Source organism: Pteropus medius, unplaced genomic scaffold (genome assembly GCF_902729225.1).
Source record: "Pteropus medius unplaced genomic scaffold, Ma_sr-lr_union100, whole genome shotgun sequence".
Classification (NCBI taxonomy): Eukaryota; Metazoa; Chordata; class Mammalia; order Chiroptera; family Pteropodidae; genus Pteropus; species Pteropus medius.
The window spans coordinates 1,705,848-1,728,203 of record NW_024353907.1 but is presented as its reverse complement, the minus strand read 5'-3'; the positions used below and the strand labels follow the sequence as shown (position 1 = coordinate 1,728,203).

Genomic DNA, 22,356 nt, shown 5'->3' with positions numbered 1-22,356 from the left:
TAAAAAGGCCTACAGGTGAATCTGCTCATATACAGGTTAGGGTGGTACATACTCTCAAAGTTCTTTCTCTGTTTTTTTCTTCTTCATTTTGAAACCCTCTTATTGGATTTTCTATACAATATTTGTTCCAAAGTCTTCCACCATAATTTTGTTCAAACAACCTCAATATGCAAATAAATGATGGAGCAGTAGGAGTAGTGCACTGTAATAGGATATTATTATAGCATTTTAAATTCTGCCCTGATATTTTTCCTGTTGCTTTGTCACATTCTTTTGTTGAAATTGTATATATTTTGTTCAGGAGGGGAATGAGAGAAGCCCTTTGTCCAAAATGAGCTGAATTTTTTTCTAAGTTGTTCTTATGGTCATGTTTGAAATGAGGGTTTGGAACCCTGTGGATTTTAGTTATCCATGTCCTCTCTGCCTTGTTTCCAGATAATTAAGAACTAGTTAATATAAAGTAAATGGCTCCTCGTAAAATGTGAGTGTTTAGTGTCTTTTATTTTACAGTAAGGGACTAATATTTCTTTTACACATCTTTGGTTTTATCTGATGTATTATGAAAGAGGAGATAGAGGACACAAGTATTAATGCCAAAGGAAACAAGATTTCATTAAAGGGTGTCCTGGATTAATGGAAAATATCATATTGCTTTATTCTTTGCAAAGAGGGGTTTACAGTTAGATTTTTTCACAACATATTGGCTACTTAGCCTTCTTTTTGACATCGGTTTGGTTTGCCTTTATATATTGAGAGTATAGCATCTTATATTTGACCTTTGAGCTTCTCAAATTGAAAAATATGTGCTCATTGTTAACTGCTCTGGGTAGCTTGATAGGGTGATAAATATCTTCTTCCATCTTGATGATTTCCAAGATTACTGTGGAACCATGATTATTGAAGGAGAGGAAGCTCCAGTTGCCTACACGTTGGATGATACCAAACCTGATGGCAACTATGCAGCCATAATGGGGTAAGGCACAGTTATGGTGGTGTGAATGCTATTTGGTATTGACAATGCAGTCCCATACTATTAATAAATGTGCCCCAAACTTTTTTAGAAATAATTTTTACCCAATGGCACTATTCCCCAAGTCCAGCAGTAGAAAAATTATTTTTTAAAAAATAATTTCTTCCAATGAATAAATATTTAGAATGGAATTAGAACATCGATAACATTTTAAAATTCGTTATATTAATTTTCTGCTTCATAGTAAGTGCTCAGTGTTGAGATATATGTTGGTAAGCTGTCTTTTGTGAAAGCATGATATGAAGAAGTGACTTAGAGTGTTTTACTAAGGGGGCTTCTTGTGGAGGCTTGCAAAGACATCAGCGGCATTTCTGTGGAATGCTGAGATTTTTCCAGTCCTACTAGAGAAGAGCCAAGACCAGTCCAGTCTTCAGTTTGGCAAGGAAGACCAACCAGCACATTTGGGGAATATTGTGGGGGACAGAACCTCTCCCAGAGAGATCATCACCTGGAGCAGCCAAAATTGAGATGAGCCTTAGGATATGTATAAGTTTATTTCAGAGAGAGCCAAGGGTCAGAAGGGGGAGATCAAAGCCAGTTTTATGAAGTCGAAGGCAAACATAGAGCTAGAAATGGAGATGCATCCTAGAAGGCTGGATACTAGGGAGACAACATCGTGAAGATAGAACCAAAGGGCAAAGACTGGATGAAGCTGGAAAGGCTCAGACACACCTTAGATGGGCATTTGAAAGCCAGGGCTCATTCCTAGTAGCCACCAGCCATGTAGTGGGAGGTGGGTCAGTCACAGAAATTATGGCCATCTGTCTTTAGTCCCTTGAATCCCTAAAGGTGGAAGGTACCTTTTAGTGTCAGGAATGTAATACATAAATAGTAAAACATTGAAGATAAAATAAGCTAGTATATAATTTGTTTCTTTGGGTTGACTTTTAATTTGTTTACTAGGCACCAGTAATTTACCCCATTTTTCTTGTTTGTATGTTTTAGATTTATCCTTGCCAACAAAGCCAGAAAACTGTCTCGTCTTACCAAAGAAGAAAGGTAAGGAAAAAGTGCCTCTGTTTTCTTCTCTCACCCCCTCCCTCCCTTACTTTCTTCCTCTACCTCTCTTCCTTCTTGTCTCCTCCCCATCCCTTTCCCCTTCTTCCCTTCTTTTCCTTCTTCTTACTTTTCTGCCTACTGGCTTGCCTTTCAATTTTACTTAGTTTTCAACTTAAATACTGCCTAATAATATGTGCGTGCCCAATACTACATGTATGTTATATTAATTATAAGGGTCTTGTATAAAGGCACCATGCTTATAACTTAAGAATCAAGTATTCAAATTAATATCTATTGAGTTTATTGTACATAAGATACCATGAAAAGAGCTATAGAAAATACAAAATACACATACCAACCACCTGTATCAAAAACGGATATAGCACAGGAGCTGAAAATTTACTTGGGGAGGAGTGCATTTCTAATAATTTCCTGGGTGATGCTGCTGCTGGGACCACACACTGTTTTACATCATTAATGAAAAATCATGTGAGTTTATTGGTAAAACTAACTCTGAAAACTTAAATAATCTGCTCCAGACCTTATAATACATAAGATGCAGAAGCAGAATTCAAAGCCTTTTCTGCTCCCTCCTTTCCCACTCTGCCCATTGCTTTGTAGTTGGATAGGAGGAGGAACGGGGAGAGCAATGGTCAGGTCTGGATCCTCCCAGAATCTTCAGTGCTTAGCAGATTGACTGATACATAAGAGGTACACAATGAATTTTTGAATGAATGAACAAATTGCCATGTGCCTGCAGTGCTTCAGGCAATACATCGCTTTATTTTCATTACTTATGACCTCATAGATTTAAGACACTTCAGATAGAATGAGATGCCTTGTTTTGAAAATTTAAAATGAAATGTCAAGTGAAAGCAATGTCTTACAGAGTCTTTTTAAATGAGGGAATAGGTGCCTCTTTTACTTCCTTCCTTCATTTTTACTTTTGTCTACCCCCACCCTCCTCCTCCCATAGGTTGAATAGACTTTGTGAGCTCTATGCAAAAGTTCTGGGCTCCCAAGAAGCTTTGCAGGTAAGGCTGCTTCCCATTCCTTCCATATGGGTTAAAGCTCTTGCTTTGTCCTCAAGGGGCTAGTAGGGATAGGCTCATAAGTAGGGCCATAGAGCTCATGTTTTCCCTGATATATTCTCAGAGGGGCCTGCACAGGGCTGGTCAACTTTTAAGTTGTCTCAAAGAATATGGGCCCTGACTGGTCTGGTAGCAGCTCAGGAACTCTGCAACACTGCTGTGCTACACTTGTTCTTGAGTTCAGAGCTCTTCCTGGAGCAGGGTATTGAGCCACTCTGCTCTCAGCTCTGTCAGGGTATAAAAGAGGGGAGCTTCTGCTACCCCTACTGAGCTCCTACACCCTAGCAGCCAGGATTCGGATGAAAAGAGTTTTGTCTTTCTCTGTTGATTTGTAGAGAAACCAGAGTCTCATTTGTATATATAAACTAGCATATAAGCACTTCTTCACACCCAACCTATCCCCTCTGTCTTGCAAGCAAAATTAGGGTTGCCTGCTCCACTTCTGAACATCCCTTTTTGCCCTGTTTTACCTTTGAATATTAGAGGTTCAGGGAAGACATGCTGATTGATTCAAAGTCAGCCTTGTCAGCTGAGTTTCCTAGACATTTTTGGAAGTAGCCTGAGGAAACTGATCTTCTAGTTAAACTAGTAGTACCTTGCAGATGATCAAAGGAGGGGTGAGGCTGGGGTAGGGAGGCAGTGTGGTAGGATATTACTGGCACAGCCCCAGGGCCCAAGCCATGCTCATCACAAACTCAATAGCACAAATCATCCCTTATCTTTTTTTTTTTTTTTTTTTAGCAATGAGTTGGTGTTCTCATTACATTTACCAGACTGCTGGGTTTTTAATGTTTTGATGTGGATTAAGTCATCTTTTGAAAGTGATTATTAAATCCAGTTATCCATGAAACATTTGAAGGCAATGGAGACTGATATGTAAATGAACAGTTAAAGTGTGAGAAAAATCTAATGAGGCAACTAAGAATATTAAGCCTTTAAAACCACATTTCTGTAGTGCACACCTAGTTGAGCAACTACATGGCTTAATCTTATTATTCTAACACTTATCTTGCTCAACTACACAGTACTTGCTTCTTCTAGTCAAATTGTTGTGGCTTTTGAATTTGTATTGTTTATTCATTCTTTTAAAGCATAAATTTTTTCCTGTACTTGATATAGGTGAAAACATGTGCTCTTAAGGATTTCTGGAGTTCGTTTTTGGCAAATGAACAAGAATAATTAATTGATTGGTTTGGAGAAAAACAATAATAACGAGGAATGTATTTTGCTTAATTTTTTGCTTTCATATACCATTTAGCAAGTTTAAATATAAACATAGCCTCTAGGCTCAAGGGTACTGTGAGTGAAGTAATAAAACCAAATATATATAGATAGATAGATATAGATATATATATCTATATATATATATCTATATATATATATCTGCCATATATGAAATGAGTATAAAATGAGTATAAATATATATATATACACACACACACACACACACACATACTATATGTTAACATATATATGGCAGTCTCTTTTTCTAAGATGGATGTGGGTAATTAATTGCTGATGATAAAAAAGAGCTGGTCCTGTCCTTGATTTCTCTTGGCATAGAGAGGGGCATTTGCTTTACTCTTTCTTTGTTGTCTGTTGTGTGGAAGGAAGCAAGTCTTAGGAAGTGAAAGTTGAAGTCCATCCTTCCTTCTGATTGGCAGGAAACAGCCAGAGAAGGGTGCTCATGAGGTGGTTGTCACTCTCAGATGAAGAGAAGAAAGAGGGCTGGTTAGGAGAGTGGGGACACCACTAGAGGCCTGGAGCAACTTACACTCCTCAGGCAAGGTCTAGTGCTTTGTAAATAGGATGTGTTACAAATGACTATCCAAAGTCCTATATGCGACTGCATATTTTTTAAACAAAACATTTTTTAAAAATCTATTTTTAAACTAACATTTTTATTTTAAAACTTGCCACGTTGACTTTATCTTTTCAAAATCATGTTTAATAATGACACTCATGTTTAATTATTTAAAAATAAAGAGCTCAAGGTTTGCAAAATCTCCTCTAAGTGTAATGCATGTTCATGGCAAAAATATATTTTTCAGACCAATAGTTTCTTACAAGTATCACCAACAGAATTGCCTACATCCCATGAAAACATCAATTCACCTGTCTAGCTTCCCTCAACAAAACTTAATTCCACCAGAAACATGAATCTGGTCAACCCTTTCCCTTGACAGTCTTATTTTTCTGCTTTTCTCTGCTCCAACTACTCCAGAAGCATAAATAATTTTTTAAACTTGTCTTGAAATCATTAGGCACTAAAACTTATTAATAGTTAAGACTAATTTAAAAATAGAACTAGACAACTGCAGTTTATTAACAGTATCTGAGACATGAATGAACCAACTGAGAAAACTTTCTGAAGTCAGAACTTCTTAAAGTTTATTACCAAGGATATTTATTTACTTGCACAAAGATATATCTCTAAAAACATCAGGATAATAAGGCTCTACTTCAGACATATAATGGTTCTTCAATATGAAGTCTACTGAACTGTGTTTGATTTATTCTAGATTAGATAGTTTCTTTTGAGTCTCCTTCAAGCTTTTGTCACTTTGCCTTGCAGCCGGTGCACTATGAAGAGAAGAACTGGTGTGAAGAACAGTACTCAGGAGGTTGCTACACAACCTACTTCCCCCCAGGAATCATGACTCAATATGGAAGGTAGAGTAAAAGTGTGCTAAGCTCTAACTGAAATGCCCTGAACCTGAATCCAAACTCTAAACAGGTTCATATAGCTCTTCTGTTTCTTTGAAATCATTTTAAAATCTCTACTTTCCTCTGCATCATGTGAATCTTGTGAATGAAGTCATAATTCTGCATCATAGAGGTGTCTTTGCTCTTAATTTATTTGATGGAGCAATCCCAATCAATATAACCAAAGAAGGTTGCAGCATCAAAATAAGAATTTAGATAGTCAGAGAGTTCACTTACATTGTCAGAAGAAATGTCTTTATACTGAGTTTAGAGCTCAGAAAAACTTCCTCAAATAGAACTATATAAGCGCCAACATGGGTATAGCATTATAAAAACAAAATGAGTTCTAGCAATAGCAAACTTTGTCATCCTGAATAGGTCACCTCACTACTCTGAACCTCACTTTCCTTAGTAGGTGTATGAGAAAGCACCAGATAGACAATACAATAGACAATCATCAGTAAGTTACTAATCAGTGTGTTATTTTTTTAACATCTTTATTGAGATATAATTCACATACCATACAGTTCACCCAAAGTGCATATTTCAACGTTTTTTAGCATTAACAGTATTGTGCACCCAAGTATCACTCATTGGTGCTAGTTAATTGCATTTGATGACAACAGGTGTGAATTAATGATATAATAGTAATTATTATGACTATGAGAGTAATACTAAACCAAGCAATAATTTAATGCCAAGATCTCAATCTAAATAAAATAAGAAATGTAGAGTAGCGAATGAAAGGCTATCAAGACTGTAATTAAAAGAGAATGTGAATAAATGTAAATGACTAATCAATCTGTCCATGAAAACTGGTCAAAGAAGGATTAAAACTTACCAGTGAGAAGATACATAATAACTTTGGTTAGCACTTTTATCATCTACCTGAAGATGGCAAAATGTCATCTATGAGAACATTCTGGGGTCAAAGGACACCAGCTGATTAGCTACTGGGTCATTAAGTTAATTTTTGGATATGGTGAGTATAGAATATGTCAATAGTAATGGTTTCATTCAGCATTTATTGGCTAAGTGCCAACCATTTGCCAAGCTTTGTGCTCAGATCTTTGATACCAAGTAAAGCCCTCTCTGTTGTGAAGGAGCTGACAGTGTTAGGGGCTGGGACGGGCATGGGGAGAGAAGAGAACATCAAACGACAACTCTAATGCACAGTGGTAAGTACTCTAATAGAGAGGCATAAAAATACCATGGGGATCCAGGGAGGGACAGGCTAGTCTTAGAGAAATCTAAAAAGGCTTCATAATACCTATACTACCAGAAGATTGTAGAGGGCAGAGAAAGGCTATTGGGTAATGCACTCTAGGCAGATGGAACTGTATGAGCAAATGTTTAAAACTCTACAAGTTCATGGAATGTCAGAGGAAAAGTTCTGCATGGGCTCTGGGTGATATTGAGGATGGAATGGAGAATCATAAAGGTGGATAGGATTCTTTGCCTCATATAGCTCATTCAGGAATATAAAATTTAACTGTTCAACAGAGAAAAGCCAATCAGAGCATCACTTTTGTTTTTGACTTGTGATGTGATTAGATTTCTGACTATGAAGTGGTCAATCCCATAAACTGTGTTAGGAAAATGCCTTTAGGAAGTGGAGTGTGGGAAGAAAAAGGACACTCGCCTGCACTGGCCTGACCCTGACCATAGGAGAGAAGATAAATTCCATTGTAGAAGGCATTGATGGTGACATGGTACTGCCCCTTTTCATCTTTATTCCTTCCCAGGGACATGTGTCAGGCTTCATAGCATTAGCTTCAATTTGTAAGGGAATTTGTATGGAAACTAAAGCACAGCATATCTTAGTGACATAACTCTCAGCCTGAGCAAGGATTACCTGCCCACAGGGCTTGCTTTCACCCTCCAGGTCCATGACATTAGGGATACTGCAAGGAGTTTTATCTTCATGGCCCTGGAAGTACACAGAAAATGTTCCACTTCCAGATGGAAGACAGAGGACAGTATTGACAGTACAACTTTAGTATAGAATAAATACACATTTCTTAATGAATTTTACTTCTAGATAGACTGAAAAACTGTAACTATTAAGCAGAAAAACACATAAGGAGATATTTTACTCTACCAAGCCATGAGAAAATATACATGGAAATACCCTTTTTCGTGAATGTATACTGTCTATTTACTCACCTGTAAAGGAAGAAGCCAGGATTTTCCTTCTCTAGCTGTTAGACTTCTTTTCCTAAGGGAAAATTTCCACACGATAAGTGGAGAAAATATATCTTTTGGTTTGAAATTAATTCTTACATTTTGCATTTTTACACTTCAATTGTTAGCATGATTAATTCTCTAAGCCTTTATTCTCTCTTCCAATATTTAATTCTAGGATTTGGCCAGGCCTCCTAGAGATTTCCCAGAGGTTAGTTCCCTGTTTGAAAAAAAGAGAACATATTGTGAAAACAGCATTGTTTAATGAACATGGAAAAAGCAAATTTACCTTCTTTTGCAGGGCACCCTTCCTGAATACCCTTAGGCTCTCCAGCCCACACTGGCTATGGATCGCTCCAGATTATTCCAAGTATTATCATCAGTATTCTAATATTCTATAATATTTTCTCTCCTATTACCTATTCCTTTTCTTCTTTATGGCTACAATAAGGGCCCATGAAGGAAAACCCACCAATTCAAGCCAGCCTGTTTGGTTTTCTGATAAAAGGCTCGGTGGTGTACAGCATTGACTTAGAAAGCATGAAATGCTAGCTCTGGACATCCACATCCCTTACCTGTATAATGGAAACCTGGGATAGGTATGGCATGCTTCCTTATCACACTTTTGTCAGGGTAACAACAAACTGTCCCTCTTAGAAGCCAAGTGCTGTGACACTTCTGCCCCTTTGTGTAGCATATGGGCATTCTTTGTTAACTAGTGATGACAATATACTAGGCAAAGCATAGAGGATAAAAACAGAGACCTTGACAAATGGTAGATCTAGTTCAAATCCTAGTTCTGCTATTTTCTAGCAGTGTGACTCTTGGAAAGTAACTGCACATTTCTCCTAACCTCTGTTTCTTTGTATATAAAATGAGATAACGGTACTAGTAGCTATGTAATAGAGTTCTTTGAAAATATTAAAGAAATAATTCAATAGAAAGAAGTATAACCAAGTTGTTAAGATCATGGGCTCTGGAGTCAGATGGCCTTGGTTCAAATACCACTTCTGTCACTCACTAACTGTGACCTAGAGCAAATTACTTTGTCTTTGTTGCTGCTTAGGTTCTCCAGGAAGCAGACTCTGAAACAAAGATTAGCATACAGAATATGTACTAAGGAGAGTCCTTGGTATCAATACTTGTGAGAGAGGAAGGAAGCAGAGGAGGGCAGAGAGAGAAGTTGGGCTGGGATGCAATTCCAATGAAAGCCTCAGCTGTTCTCATAGATTTCTCTGGAGCTAGGATGACCCTTAAGAGTTGTTCCAAGTGAGGCAAAGGAGTCAGGTCATTATAGCCCCATGATGATCAGTCATTAGATGCACTGCTGCTGGAAGGAGGCATGATTTTGTGCAAGGCAATTTTAATTTTCTTCAGCAGAAGCAATCTCCAATGAGGACTGACATCAGAAAACCATGTTCTGGCAGCACTTCCACCAGCTAAAAATAAGTTCTTCATTCTTGAAGGAGGCTCCGAACAGTGCATCACAATATCCACCTCAGTCTCTCTACCTCTATATATGCTCATCTACAAAATGGGGATAATACTAGTACCAACCTCATAGGTATATGGTGAGGATTAATAAACTTAGAAGAGTGCTTGGCACCCAACAGATGTTAACTGTCGTAATTTAATGCAGTAAAACACTTTTTTTCCCCGTTTTTTCAGGACTAATTGTTTCTTTTTTTAATTTTTTAAATTTTTTATGCTTTTATGCTGACATTGCTTAACGAAATCCAATGTTTCAACTGTACACGCTGGCACCAGTGGAGCATACCTGCACACACACACACACACACACACACACACACACACACACACACACACACACCCACCCACTGTGTGCTCACCTCCAATAGTTAGATTTCTTTCTGTCACCCACATATTTGACCTTTTTTTTTACCCCGTCTGGCACCACCCCTCCCCCTACCTTCTGGTAACCACATGTCTATAGTTCATGTCCATGAGTCTCTGTTTGTCTTGTTCATTTGTTGCTTTTAGGTTTATAACCCACATATAAGTGATGTCATGTGATTTTCAACTTTTTCTGTCTGGCTGGTTTTGCTTAGCATGATTATCTTGAGGTCCATCCATGTTGTCGCAAATGGCAGGATTTCATCTCTTCTTATGGCTGAGTAATATTCCATTGTATATATGTACCACCGATTCTTTAGCCAATCATCTATCGTAGGATACTTCGGTTGCTTCCATGTCTTGGCCACTGAAAATAATGCTGCTATAAACATCAGTGTGCAAATATCTTTTTGGATATGAGTTTTCAAGTCTTTGGAGTAAATACGCAGAAGAGGGATTGCTGGATCATATGGTAGATCAATTCTTAATTTTTTGAGGAAACTTCATACTGTTTTCCATAGCAGCTGTACCAGTTGCAGTCCCACCAGCAGAGTATGAGGGTTCCTATTGCTCCACATCCTTTCCAACATTTGTTATTACTTGTTCTGTTGATTACAGCCTTTCTAACAGGTGTGAGATAATATCTCATTGTGGTTTTGATTTGCATTTTCCTAATAGCTAGCGATGTTGAGCATCTTTTCATATATTTGTTGGCCTTTTGTATGTCCTCTATGGAAAAGTGTCTGTTCAGGTCCTCTGTCCATTTTTTGATTAGATCCTTTGTCTTTTTGTTGTTATTGAGTTGTATGAGTTCTCTGTATATTTTGGATATTAGGCCCTTATCGGAGGCGTTGCTTGCAAATATATTTTCCCATTCAGGTGGTTGTCTCTTTACCTTGTTGATGACTTCTTTTGCTGAGTAAAAGCTTTTTCGTTTGATGAAGTCACATTCATTTGTTTTAGCTTTTACTTCCCTTGCTTTTGAGGTCAAAGTCATAAAATCATCTTTAAGTCCAGGGTCCTTCAGTTTAGTACTTATGTTTTCTTCTATGAATTTTATTGTTTCAGGTCTTGTATTCAGGTCCTTAATTCATTTTTTAGTTAATTTTGGTTTGTGGTGATAGACAACAGTCTAGTTTCATTCTTTTGCAGGTGGCTTTCCAGTTTTCCCAGCACCATTTATCGAAGAGGCTTTCTTTTCTCCACTGTATTTTTTGGCTTTTTTGTCAAAAATTATTCGCCAATATATATATGGGTTTACTTCTGGACTCTCAATTCTGTTCCACTGGTCCATGTGTCTGTTTTGCGGCCAATAGCATGCCATTTTGATTACTGTCACTTTGTAGTATATTTTGAGGTTGGGCAGAGTGATACCTCCAGCCTCATACTTTTTTCTCAGGATGGCTTTGACAATTCGGGGTCTTTTGTGCTTCTATACACATCTGATGATTTTTTGTTCTGTTTCTTTAAAAAATGCCAATGGGATTTTGATGGGGATTGTATTAACTCTGTATAATGCTTTAGGTAATATGGTCATTTTAACCTATGTTCATTCTTCCAACCCAAGAACACGGAATATCTTTTCATTTTTTTGTATCTTCTTTGATTTCTTTTAATAGAGTCTTATAATTTTCATTATATAGGACCTTCATTTGTTTTGTTACATTTTTTTCCTAGGTATTTTATTCTTTTTGTTGCAATCGCAAAAGGAATTATTTTTCCACTTCTTTTTCTGACGCTTCATTATTACAGTACAGGAACACTATGGATTTTTGAACGTTGATTTTGTATCCAGAGATTTTACTGTATTTGCTTATAGTTTCTAGTAGTATTCTTGTGGAGACTTTAGAGTTTTCTATATCAAGAATCATGTCATCCACAAATAGTGACAATTCGATTTCTTTGTTTCCTATTTGGATGCCTTTTATATCTTTCTCTTGTCCGACTGCATTCGCTAGAACCTCCAATGTTATATTGAATAAGAGTGGCATTAGTGGATGGCCTTGCCTTTTTCCTGATCTTAGAGAGAAGGTTTTTAGTTTTTCACCATTAAATATAATGTTGGCTGAAGGCTTGTCGTATATGGCCTTTATTATGTTAAGGTACTTTCCTTCTATACCGATTTTGTGAAGTGTTTTCATCATAAATGGATGCTGTATCTTGTTGAAGGCTTTTTCTGCATCTATTGATATGATTATATGATTCTTATTTTTTAATTTGTTTGTGTGGTGCATCACACTAATTGATTTGCCTATATTGAACCATCCTTGTGCCTCTGGGATGAAGCCCACCTGATTGTGGTGGGCTTCAATAATCTTTTTAATATGTCGGTGGGCTTCAATAATCTTTTTAATATGTGGTGGGCTTCAATAATCTTTTTAATATGTTGCTGTATTCAGTTTGCTAGTATCTTCTTTAGGATTTTTGCATCTGTGTTCAGGAGAGATATTGGTCTGTTGTTTTCTTTTTTTGTGTTATCAGGTTTGGTATCAGAGTAACATTGGCCTCATAAAATGAGTTGGGAAGTATTGCCTCTTCTTTGATTTTTTGGAAGCATTTGAGGACACTAGGTATTAAATCTTCTTTGAACGTTTGGCAGAATTCACTGGTGAAGCCATCTGGGCTGAACTTTTACTTTTTGGTAGGTTTTTGATGATTGTGTCAATTTCCTTACTGCTGATTGGTCTATTTGAATTTTCCAGTTCTTCTTGATTCAGTCTAGGAAGGTTGTATTTTTCTAAGCACTGGTCCATTTCTTCTAGGTTATTATATTTGGTGTCATATACTTTTTCATAATATTCTTGTATGATCCTTTGTAGTTCTGCGATGTCAGTTGTAATTTCCCCTCTTTCATCCCTGATTTTGTTTATTTGTGTCCTTTCTCTTTTTTTCTTTAGTGAGTCTAGCCAGGGGGTTGTCAATTTTATTAACCTTTTCAAAGAACTAGATCTTTGTTGCATTTATTTTTTCTATCATTTTTTTGTTGTTGTTTTTAATTTTATTTATTTCTGCTCTAGTTTTGATGATTTATTTTCTTCTGCTGACTTTAGGCTTCATTTGTTCTTCCTTTTCTAGTTTTTAAGGTGAAGCATTGTTTATTTGGGCTCGTTCTTGTTTTTGGATAGGCCTGTAATGATATGAATGTTCTTCTTATGACCGCTTTTGCCATGTCCCACAAGATTTGATATGGTGTATTATCATTATCATTCGTTTCTATGTATCTCTTGATCTCCCTTTTTATTTCTTCTCTGACCCAGTTATTCTTCAGTAGCATGTTGTTTAATCTCCATGTATTTATGGTTCTTTCTGATTGCTTTCTGCATTTGATGTCTAGTTTTAAAGCATTATGATCAGAGAATATGGTTGGTATGATTCCAGCCCTCTCATATTTGTTGAGGCTATCTCTGTGTCCCAGTATGTGGTCAATTCTTGAGAATGTTCCATGTGCACTAGAGACAAATGTATAAACAACTGTTTTGGGATAGAAGGCTCTGTAAATGTCAATTATGTCCAGTTGGACTAATGTGTCATTTAAGGATGTTATTTCCTCATTGATTTTCTGTTTGGATGATTTGTATTTAGGTCCCTTACTATGATAGTGTTTTGGTCTGTTTCTCCTTTTAGAACTGTTAGTAATTGCTTTACATATTTCAGGGCTCCCTGATTGGGAGCATAGATATTAATAAGTGTTATGTCTTTTTGGTGCATGATTTCTTTTATCATTATGAAGTGTCCCTCAGTATCTTTCTTTACCTTTTTTATTTTGAAGTCTATTCCGTCTGTTATTAGTGCCGCTACTCCCACTTTTCTCTGAATGCCATTTGCTTGCAATATCATTTTCCACCCTTTCATTTTGTGTCTATATTTGTCTTTGGAGCTGAGATGTCTCCTTGAGGCAGTATATGGTTGGGTTTTGTTTTTTGATACATTTTGCAACTCTGTGCCTTTTTATTGGTGAGTTCAATCCATTTACGTTTAGAGTGATTATTGAAATATGAGGTCTTCTTATAGCCATTTAACTTTTGCTTTCTGGTAGCTCAGTGTTTCTATTGCTTCCTTGTCCTTGTGTTTCTGTTTTCTTTCTTTTGGTTGGCTTTTGTGGGTTTTGCCTCTGATTCTTCTTGTTTCATGTTATATATTTCAGTTCTGAATCTTTGGTGTGTAGTTGCTATTACGAATATGTAAAGGATAGTTAAATATATACAGTCGTCTATTTTGTTCTGTGCGTGCCTTATCTCCATTCTCCTTTGCGAATTTGGATCTTTGAATCCTCCCCTTTTCAGTCATTGTTATCTCAAATTGTTCTTATGTTTGCTGAATGTTCATTACTATCTTGTTATAACAATTCTGTTCTTATTATTTAAACTTATAATGTCCTGTTCTTAGTAAGGGTTGCACTCCTCTGCTTCTATTTGCCCAATGGTCACTTTACTCCTAATTATGTAATTATTTTTGTCTTTTTGTTTTAGGTGAGGTGACCCCTTTCAGTATTTTCTATAGTGCAAGCATTGTAGTGAGAATTCCCTCAATTTTTGTATGTCTGGAAAAGTTTTAATTTCTCCTTCATATCTAAAGGAGAGCTTAGCTGGATACATTATTCTAGGCTGGTAGCTTCTTTCACTTAATAGTTTAAATATTTGATTCCATTTCTTTCTGGCATGGAAGGTTTGCACTGAGAAGTCCGAGGATAATCTTATGGGTTTTCCTTTATAAGTTATCTTTTTTTTCTCCCTGACTGCCTTGAGAATTCTGTCTTTGTCATTGATTTTTGATAATTTTAATAAAATATGTCTTGGTGAAGGCCTTTTTGGGTTGAGATAATTGGATTTTTCATTGACTTCTTGAATTGCAATCTCCAGCTCATTCCTTAGATTTGGGAAATTCTCATCAACTATTTGTTTGAAAATGCTTCTTAATCCCTGTTCCTTTTCCTCGGCTTCGATAATGCCCATTATTCTTATGTTTCTTCTCCTGATGGTATCAGCTAGTTCTTGAATTTCTCTTTCATTATGTTTCATTCTTTGGTTTCTCTCTTCTTCCTTCCAATTTATTTCTAGATTTCTGTCTTCGATATCACTAATCCTTTCCTCCATTTGGCTGACTCTATTTCCCAAGCTTGCTATTTCATTTTTCAACTCTTGCAGTGTGTTCTTCATCTCCAGAAGTTCTATTTGGTTCTTTTTGAGGGTTTCAGTCTCTTTGCTCTGCTCTTCTAGGTGTTTTTTCAATTCCTGAAATTGTTGATTTGAGTTGTTTTGGATCTCATTTAGTTTTTTCAGAAGTACTAACCTGAATTCTCTGTCATTTAAGTCGCATATTTCTATGTCTGTAAGCTTATTTTTTAGAGATTTTTCTCTTTCTTTCTGAGGGGCCTTGTCACCTTGGTTGTTCATGGTGTTTAATGGACTATTTCTTCACCTGGGGATTAATGGAAGTGTATTTTGCTGGGTTTTTTTGTTTGTTTGTTTGCTTTTGTTTTGTTTTCTGAAGGAAGATTTATTATATAAAAGTCTCTCTTTAGCCTGTTGCAAAAAAGTGTTTTTCTTTTGTTTTCCAGTAGGTGGCATGTAAGCCTCTTGGATTCCTGCTTTATATAACACCTTAATAATGCCTTTTTTTATTACAAATGTTTAATCACACTCGCTACCCTCAGTCTCAGTCCTTGTCAGTGTTAGTGACAGTTTTGGTAGCCTTTGCTCAGATTCCCCCTGGGGCTCTGAGGTGTTCATTCTTGGCGGATATAGGGGAGGAGTCTTCTGGGATGGGGGATGGGGACTGCAGTTCAGCCTCGGTTTTGCAACCGCAGCTAGTAAAAATCAATTGTTGTTTCTCTGCTGTCCTTGCTTCTCTGCATTCTGCCTTGATGACTAGGCCCTGCTGCCAGCTGCCTAGAGCTCACAGCTCTCCCAGGCATGGCTGTTCAGGGAATTCACTGTGCCTTCTATCCTCCCCCTCTTCCTACAGTGAGCTCTGTCTGTGAGAGGCAGCTTCTTTTTCTTCCGGTCCACCACCCGACACCCAGAGTTCTGACCTGTGATAGCTCTTATGTGCAGATCCCATGCTCAGACGTGCTGGTGTACAGTGGGTGTTTTTTGTTGAGTTTTAGATGTTCAACTTATTTTTGTTTCAAGGGCAGAGATCTGGGGATGTCTCTCCTCCACCATGTTTCTCCAAACTCCAGTAAAACTTTTAACACTTGTAAAGCTCAATGAATGTTAGGTTTGGAACCATAGTCAGACTTACAGATTTGTTACATATTACTAATGGAAAAGGTCTTAAAATCATTGGACCATGACATTTAAGAGATGAGCAGTCAGAGCTCAGTGAAAGAAAGTGATTTGCCAAGTTCACTGGTAAAATAGACAGATAGGGAACTGGGGGCATATGTCAGCTTATAGAGAGTTGGTCTGTCATAGGAGGAGCTACTCATAACTGGGCTCTTATAGTCTCTAACTTCATGTAGATGAAGCAAATATGTGTTCCACTGATGTCAGTCTCTTTTCTTGTAAGCTCTCGATGCAGGAATGGACTTTGGCTTTTATTACATTTTGTCAGTGATGGGTCCTGCAAGACTTGGAGGAACTTGTGAACACTATTCCAAAACTGGCAATGTACTCCTGATGTTTACAATCTGAGAAAATCAACCAACCTTTGTCTTTGTGGGAAGATTCTTCTCTGGTTCTCTGAAACTGACCATTGCTACCTCTTTGTTTTTGTTTCAAGGATTCTACGCCAGCCAGTGGGAAAGATTTATTTTGCAGGCACTGAGACTGCCACACACTGGAGTGGCTACATGGAGGGTGCTGTGGAGGCTGGGGAGAGAGCAGCCCGAGAGGTAGGGCATAGTATCACTGTCTGTGGGGAAAGAGGCAACTCATAGTCCTGACAAGCAGGTCAAAGATGTCTGAGATTCCGGAGGTCAACTCACCAGTAATCTCCATCTGAAGACCTATGAAACACAATTTTAACAGTAGTCTCAGGTAAAGCGAACACCTTACCCCAAAAGTAACAAAAATATCTATCATGTCACCTAAGGTAAAAAGAGCCCATAGGGCAAAAGATCATTATGGATGTACTTGAGAGATAACCTAGGTCTAATATTGTAGAGCCAAACATATTTCTATTAGAACTTAAAATTCCTTTATATATTTGCCGACAATTCCTCTGGTCTCATCCATATTAAGGTATCTTCACAACTACTACAATTTATGGTGAGTCTAATGATTAGAGCTTCTTATGCAATCAGTGAAAGACTTTTTGGAGACTTTTAAAGGTTGAGTGGGCTATGTTAGCTTTTACCCTGGTGGTGTTGATAACTATCCTGAGACTCAGTTAATCCTTTATTTAAAGAGTGATTAGGAGAAAGGTGGTGTTGCTTTTGTTATTCACCAGGATATTCTTATTTTTCAGATCCTGCATGCCATGAGGAAGATCCCAGAGGATGAAATTTGGCAGTCTGAACCAGAGTCTGTGGTAGGTTATATTTTATTTCATGAATTTAAATCTCTTTCCTCTAAAAGCAATTATTTGCAAAAAGAACACTCTTGTATATATTCACATGCCTTTCTCTAAATGATTCAATCCATGGATGTTTAAAGAGATACCATGAGTTAGGGTAGAGGTGAGAGATTTTGAAGAACTTTTATAAATTTGTAGCTGCCACATTCATTACAGGTTATTAGGAAAATATGATTTTTTTTTTATCAGAGAGCTTTAGATATATTAAGAACTCAACACATGTCTGCTGAATAAATCTGTGACCTGGTGATTCTCAACAGGGGATAGGAAATGAAAGGACGATAAGTCAGCATATCCCTGTCCAGGGGCAAAGAGATGGCATGAAATGGAACAGATTGAGATTAAAAATGCATCTTCAATATATACATTATTATTTTTGTAATAAAACCCAGGAAGTCTTCCTGACTGGAAGGAAGGACACATACAAGATAGAGTGAAATGCATTGTGGAGCACATGGCTCAAAAAGGTCAAAGTTATTCATCTATCAAGTGTGAAGCCAGAAAGAATAGCCCTGCCAGGCCAATTCATTCTCTTAATGTTTCTGTCAGAGATGAGATTGAAGGCTAATTAGACTATAGAGTTATTCAACTCAAAAAATATTTATTGTGCACCTATTCTGCACCAGCTGCTGTGATAAGGGTACAACAGTGCTTTCACAGAGCTCAATGTGTGGTTGAGAGAACAGATGATAACCAAAAAGCACAAGTGTGATGAAGAAGACATGCTGAGAATGTAAAAAGATGGAACATCTTAGCCTGGGGGCACAGGAAAAACTCCCTGAGGAAGTGACATATAAACTGGGAGTTGAAGGATGAATTAGTTAAGGAAAGGGCTCAGTAGGGGAATGGGATGAGTGTTATGACCAGAAGGAATGTTATGTTTAACAGCCTGGAGTTTGGCAAGAGTGGGTCGTGTTCAGAGAACTGGAGGAAATACAGACTTTCTGTAGCAAAATGCACAAGTCCTGTACTAATATCAAATGTTCTCTAAACCTAGGACGTCCCTGCACAGCCCATTCCCACGACCTTTTTGGAGAGACATTTGCCCTCTGTGCCAGGCTTGCTGAGGCTGATTGGACTGACTACCATCTTTTCAGCAATTACTCTTGGCTTCCTAGCCCACAAAAGAGGGCTACTTTTACGGGTCTAAAGATAAGGCATCTTTAACCACACCTTCTTCTTACTTTACTTGATGTATGGGTTTGGGGAAGGGGTTGCAGTAAAATTCCATGAAAACATACAGACTCTAGAGTAAGGTGGGGACCATGAAGATAAGTCAGACTACTGACCATGGGAAGCAGTATCTCTATCTCCATTTTGGTCCCTGCTTATTATCCCCTACTTGGCTTAGCACTCTGTCCTGCCTATTTCCAAATTTACTGCCCCAAGAATCTCCTCAGTAGTTAAGCAGTCTTGTTTAAGGTCCTTGCTGAACCACAGCACACCTTGCCCATGCACAAAAAAATAGGTTTTGCCCCACTTCTGTAGCTTTTTACTTGTTCTTCCTCTAACCTGCAACATCCTCATCTTCCAAGTTCTCTGCATTTGTTCTTAGAATCCAGTATTGTTATAGCTGGAAGACCATAGAGACCATCTAGCCCTCACCTTCTATCTTAGAGTTAAGCCACCTAAAGCTGAGAGAGGTCGAACTTAATTGCCCAAGGTCCACAATAAGCCACTAATATTTTGGAGACTAGAACACAGGTCCATTGCTTTTCCCTCCTCCTGTGATATATGCCCCAATAACCCTCCTTTACTCCCTGACATGGTTGCTGATGGTGACCCCTTGTATGAATTTATTCTGTACTAAGTTGTTATATGATACTACTATACTACTCCTACTGTTCTAATGCAATAAAGTTGATTCACCAGATAGTTGTTGTTTTTTTTCTTTTGGGGTAATGACTTTCAAGGTTTTGACAGATCAAATCAACATCCAAAATTAGTATATAATTGTGGCTTTAAAGCATTTAGTCAAAATTTCCTTAAAGCCCAGATGATGCATGTATTTTGAAAGTGTGATCCATCATGGGTGGTGTGTGTGTATGAACACTTGGTAAATGATTTATAATGATATAATAAGGATGCTAAAAGAAAGAGCTCCTTGCTTTCACCCCCACCAAAAAAAAACTAAAAATAATTGACATATTAATAAACAAGATCCTTTAACTATTAAGGTAATTATAGTATTTCAACTGACCTTTTATATTCCTTATTGATGCAAAAATTTTTACTAGGTACACTCATTAATTTCAAACTATAGTTTCACAGTCCATTAAATTGTATTTGAACTACTCTTCAAATGATATCATCATTTCAAAGCAGTCATGCCTCTCAACTCCCAAGGTCAGTTTTTATCAGGATGTATTTTAAATTTATAAATGACCATTCTCACACTCTCCCTTAGAAAATGGAGCCTGTTATTCTTAGCATAAATGGAATTTAAGAAATTCCCTAGTATTAATTAATAATAGTATAGAGTTTCTAATTTTATAGTGACATTTACATTCCTGATAAGAACTTTAGAGACAAAATGAAAGAATTAAAAAACCCACAAAGACTTTCTTTGTAAATCTTGTGTTTTGAATCTGTCAAAATATAATGTACTTGACATAAGGGTGTCTTCTTAAGCATGCTCCCTTCCAAAAAAATTCCCCTCCTCAAAGTAGTAACATTACTAATTCTAATACATTCATTAAATCAAAACCACAGTGTGATATCACCTCATGCCTGTTATAATGGCTAGCATCTAAAAGGCAAGAGAAAACAAATGCTGACAAAGATGTAGAGAAAAGAGAACATTTGTACACTATTGGTCGGGATGTAAATTGGTGCAGCCACTATGGAAAATAGTATGAAAGTTCCTCAAAAAATTAAAAATAGAACTGCCATATGATTCAGCAATTCAACTTCTGAAAATATATCCAAAGGAAACAAAACCACCATGTCGAAGAGCTATCTGCACCTCCATGTTTGTAGCAGCATTCTTTACAATAGCCAAGACATGGGAACAATGTAAGTGTCCATCAACAAATAAATAGGTAAAAGAATTGTGAGAAAAATATAATGGAATATTATTCAGCCATATAAAGGAAGAAATATTGCCATTTGTGAAAACATGGATGGTCCTTGAGGGTATTATGCTAAGTGAAATAAGTCAGACAGAGAAAGACAAATACTGTATGATCTCGCATGTGGAATCTAAAACAAACAAACTTTTAGAAAAAATGTCGGATTTGTGGTTATCAGAGGTGGGATGAGTGGGGAATTGGATAAAGATGGTCAAAAGGTACAAACTTCCAGCTATAAGATAAATAGGTACTAGGAATGTAATGTACAACATTATGGCTATAGTTACTGCTGTATGGTATATATGAAAGTTGTTAAGAGAGTAAATCCTAAGAGTTCTCATCACAAAGAAAATTATATATATGTTTTTATTTTTATTTTTTTATCAATATGAGATGATGGATGCTAACCAAACTTATTGTGGTAATCACTTCATGATATATGTAAGTCAAATCATATGCTATACACCTTATACAATGTTGCATGCCAATTATATTTTAATGAAACTGGAAAAAATATTCATTGAATGAAAAAAAAGGAAGAGTCAAATAAGGAATTACCTTCTCCAGGAATCTCCTGGACCATTCATCCTCCAGCTAGGCAAGGCGGCCCTTTGTTATCCCAGTGCTACATACATAGATCTCATATCCTGCACTTACACATTATATTGCAGTTGTGCCATCTTGTTAAATTATATTATTTGACTGCTGTTCCAAGTTACATTAGATATCAGTTACCAAGGTAATCCTAAGATAGACAAAAAGGGGAAACTTTAAAGAAGAATGTCAAAACCAGTTTCTTTTCTGTTGGAACTACTCACCAGTTTTGAGGGTATAAAAAAAGTGTGTTTTTGAAGGGGTAGATTGGTAAAGAGATCTCTTAGAGAGAGCTGCCATGCTTTGAATCAAACCCACCTCAGAAGAGAACAGAGTGCTACCTTCTCATCTCAAGTCTAGTGAGAGGGGTTGCAAGGACACCCCTTTGAGAACTTGACACACCCCTGAAGAATCTAAATCCCTGGATTCTGCTCAACATGCTTTTGAGCAGAGTGAAGGAATACCACAGAGACTTCAGTAAAATAGAAGCTGAGTGGAGATCAAAATTAACTAATCAAAGGAGAGGTACTGTCTGTGTTGTGGTAGTTAAAGTCAGAAAGAGCTAGCACTAGCGTCTCTTAAAAAAAAAAAAACAACTCACAAATGTCCCCATAAGGAAGAGTCAATTCTCATAATAGCCAGGCCAAGAGCATATAAAACTCTTAGAAAAGGATCAGTTAAGTAGAATGTTCAATAAGCCCCTGTCCCTCCTCCCTTTCCATGCTCAATCCAGAATCAACAGTTGGCAAGCTAAGCAAGGAGTAGAGAAGAAGAAAAGTTAATTACAGGCTTCTGCAAAATGGCACAACAGCCCCTCAAGCTTGTCCTAACTGGAAGAGGGGAGAAAATTGAACTCTAAATGAAGCTCAGGGATTTGATTGTTCCACAATATTTGACATTCGAATTACTGAATTGAAACTTTGGTTTGCGACTCGAACGTTAAAATTTCCTCTAATTTAAGAGTAATTGGTAGAGTCATAGACCTGCCAGGGTTTTCAAACAGAAGAAGGGGAGAAACTTTTCTCACCAAGCAGCTTTAAATGAATAGTGGAAGATAAATCATAACTTTTGTGATTTCTTTACATCCTATTCAATGCACTGGTGTTATCTATTCTTTAGAGCAGAGACAGTTTTTTATTAATCTTTTCATCTTTTATATCTCTTATGGTGCCTACTTAAGCCATCATAGTGTCTCAAAAAGTAAATGAATGGATTCCTGTAATTCTCATTGTAATTCTGAATTTGACAATCTGATTATACCTACTCTGTGAAGTGAATGTTTCTGTGTGCCCTCTTTTTTTTTTTTTTT

General features: G+C 37.1%; 1 protein-coding gene across 2 annotated transcripts in view; it reads left to right on the top strand.

Moving 5' to 3' along the window:
• The window catches only part of MAOB (monoamine oxidase B), a 113,924-nt gene extending 94,669 nt beyond the window's left edge, over positions 1 to 19,255 (top strand). The window contains exons 9-17 of one of the 2 annotated variants that reach the window (XM_039851577.1): positions 877 to 973; positions 1,976 to 2,029; positions 3,006 to 3,063; positions 5,696 to 5,793; positions 8,189 to 8,221; positions 8,312 to 8,380; positions 16,588 to 16,699; positions 17,275 to 17,337; positions 18,380 to 19,255. In XM_039851577.1, the coding sequence (XP_039707511.1) occupies positions 877 to 973; positions 1,976 to 2,029; positions 3,006 to 3,063; positions 5,696 to 5,793; positions 8,189 to 8,221; positions 8,312 to 8,380; positions 16,588 to 16,699; positions 17,275 to 17,337; positions 18,380 to 18,532 (737 nt within the window). In that variant the 3' untranslated portion in view covers positions 18,533 to 19,255. The remainder of the gene's footprint in view (positions 1 to 876; positions 974 to 1,975; positions 2,030 to 3,005; positions 3,064 to 5,695; positions 5,794 to 8,188; positions 8,222 to 8,311; positions 8,381 to 16,587; positions 16,700 to 17,274; positions 17,338 to 18,379) is intronic. The other variant, XM_039851578.1, reaches the window with a different exon arrangement.
• The last annotated feature ends 3,101 nt before the right edge of the window (positions 19,256 to 22,356 follow it).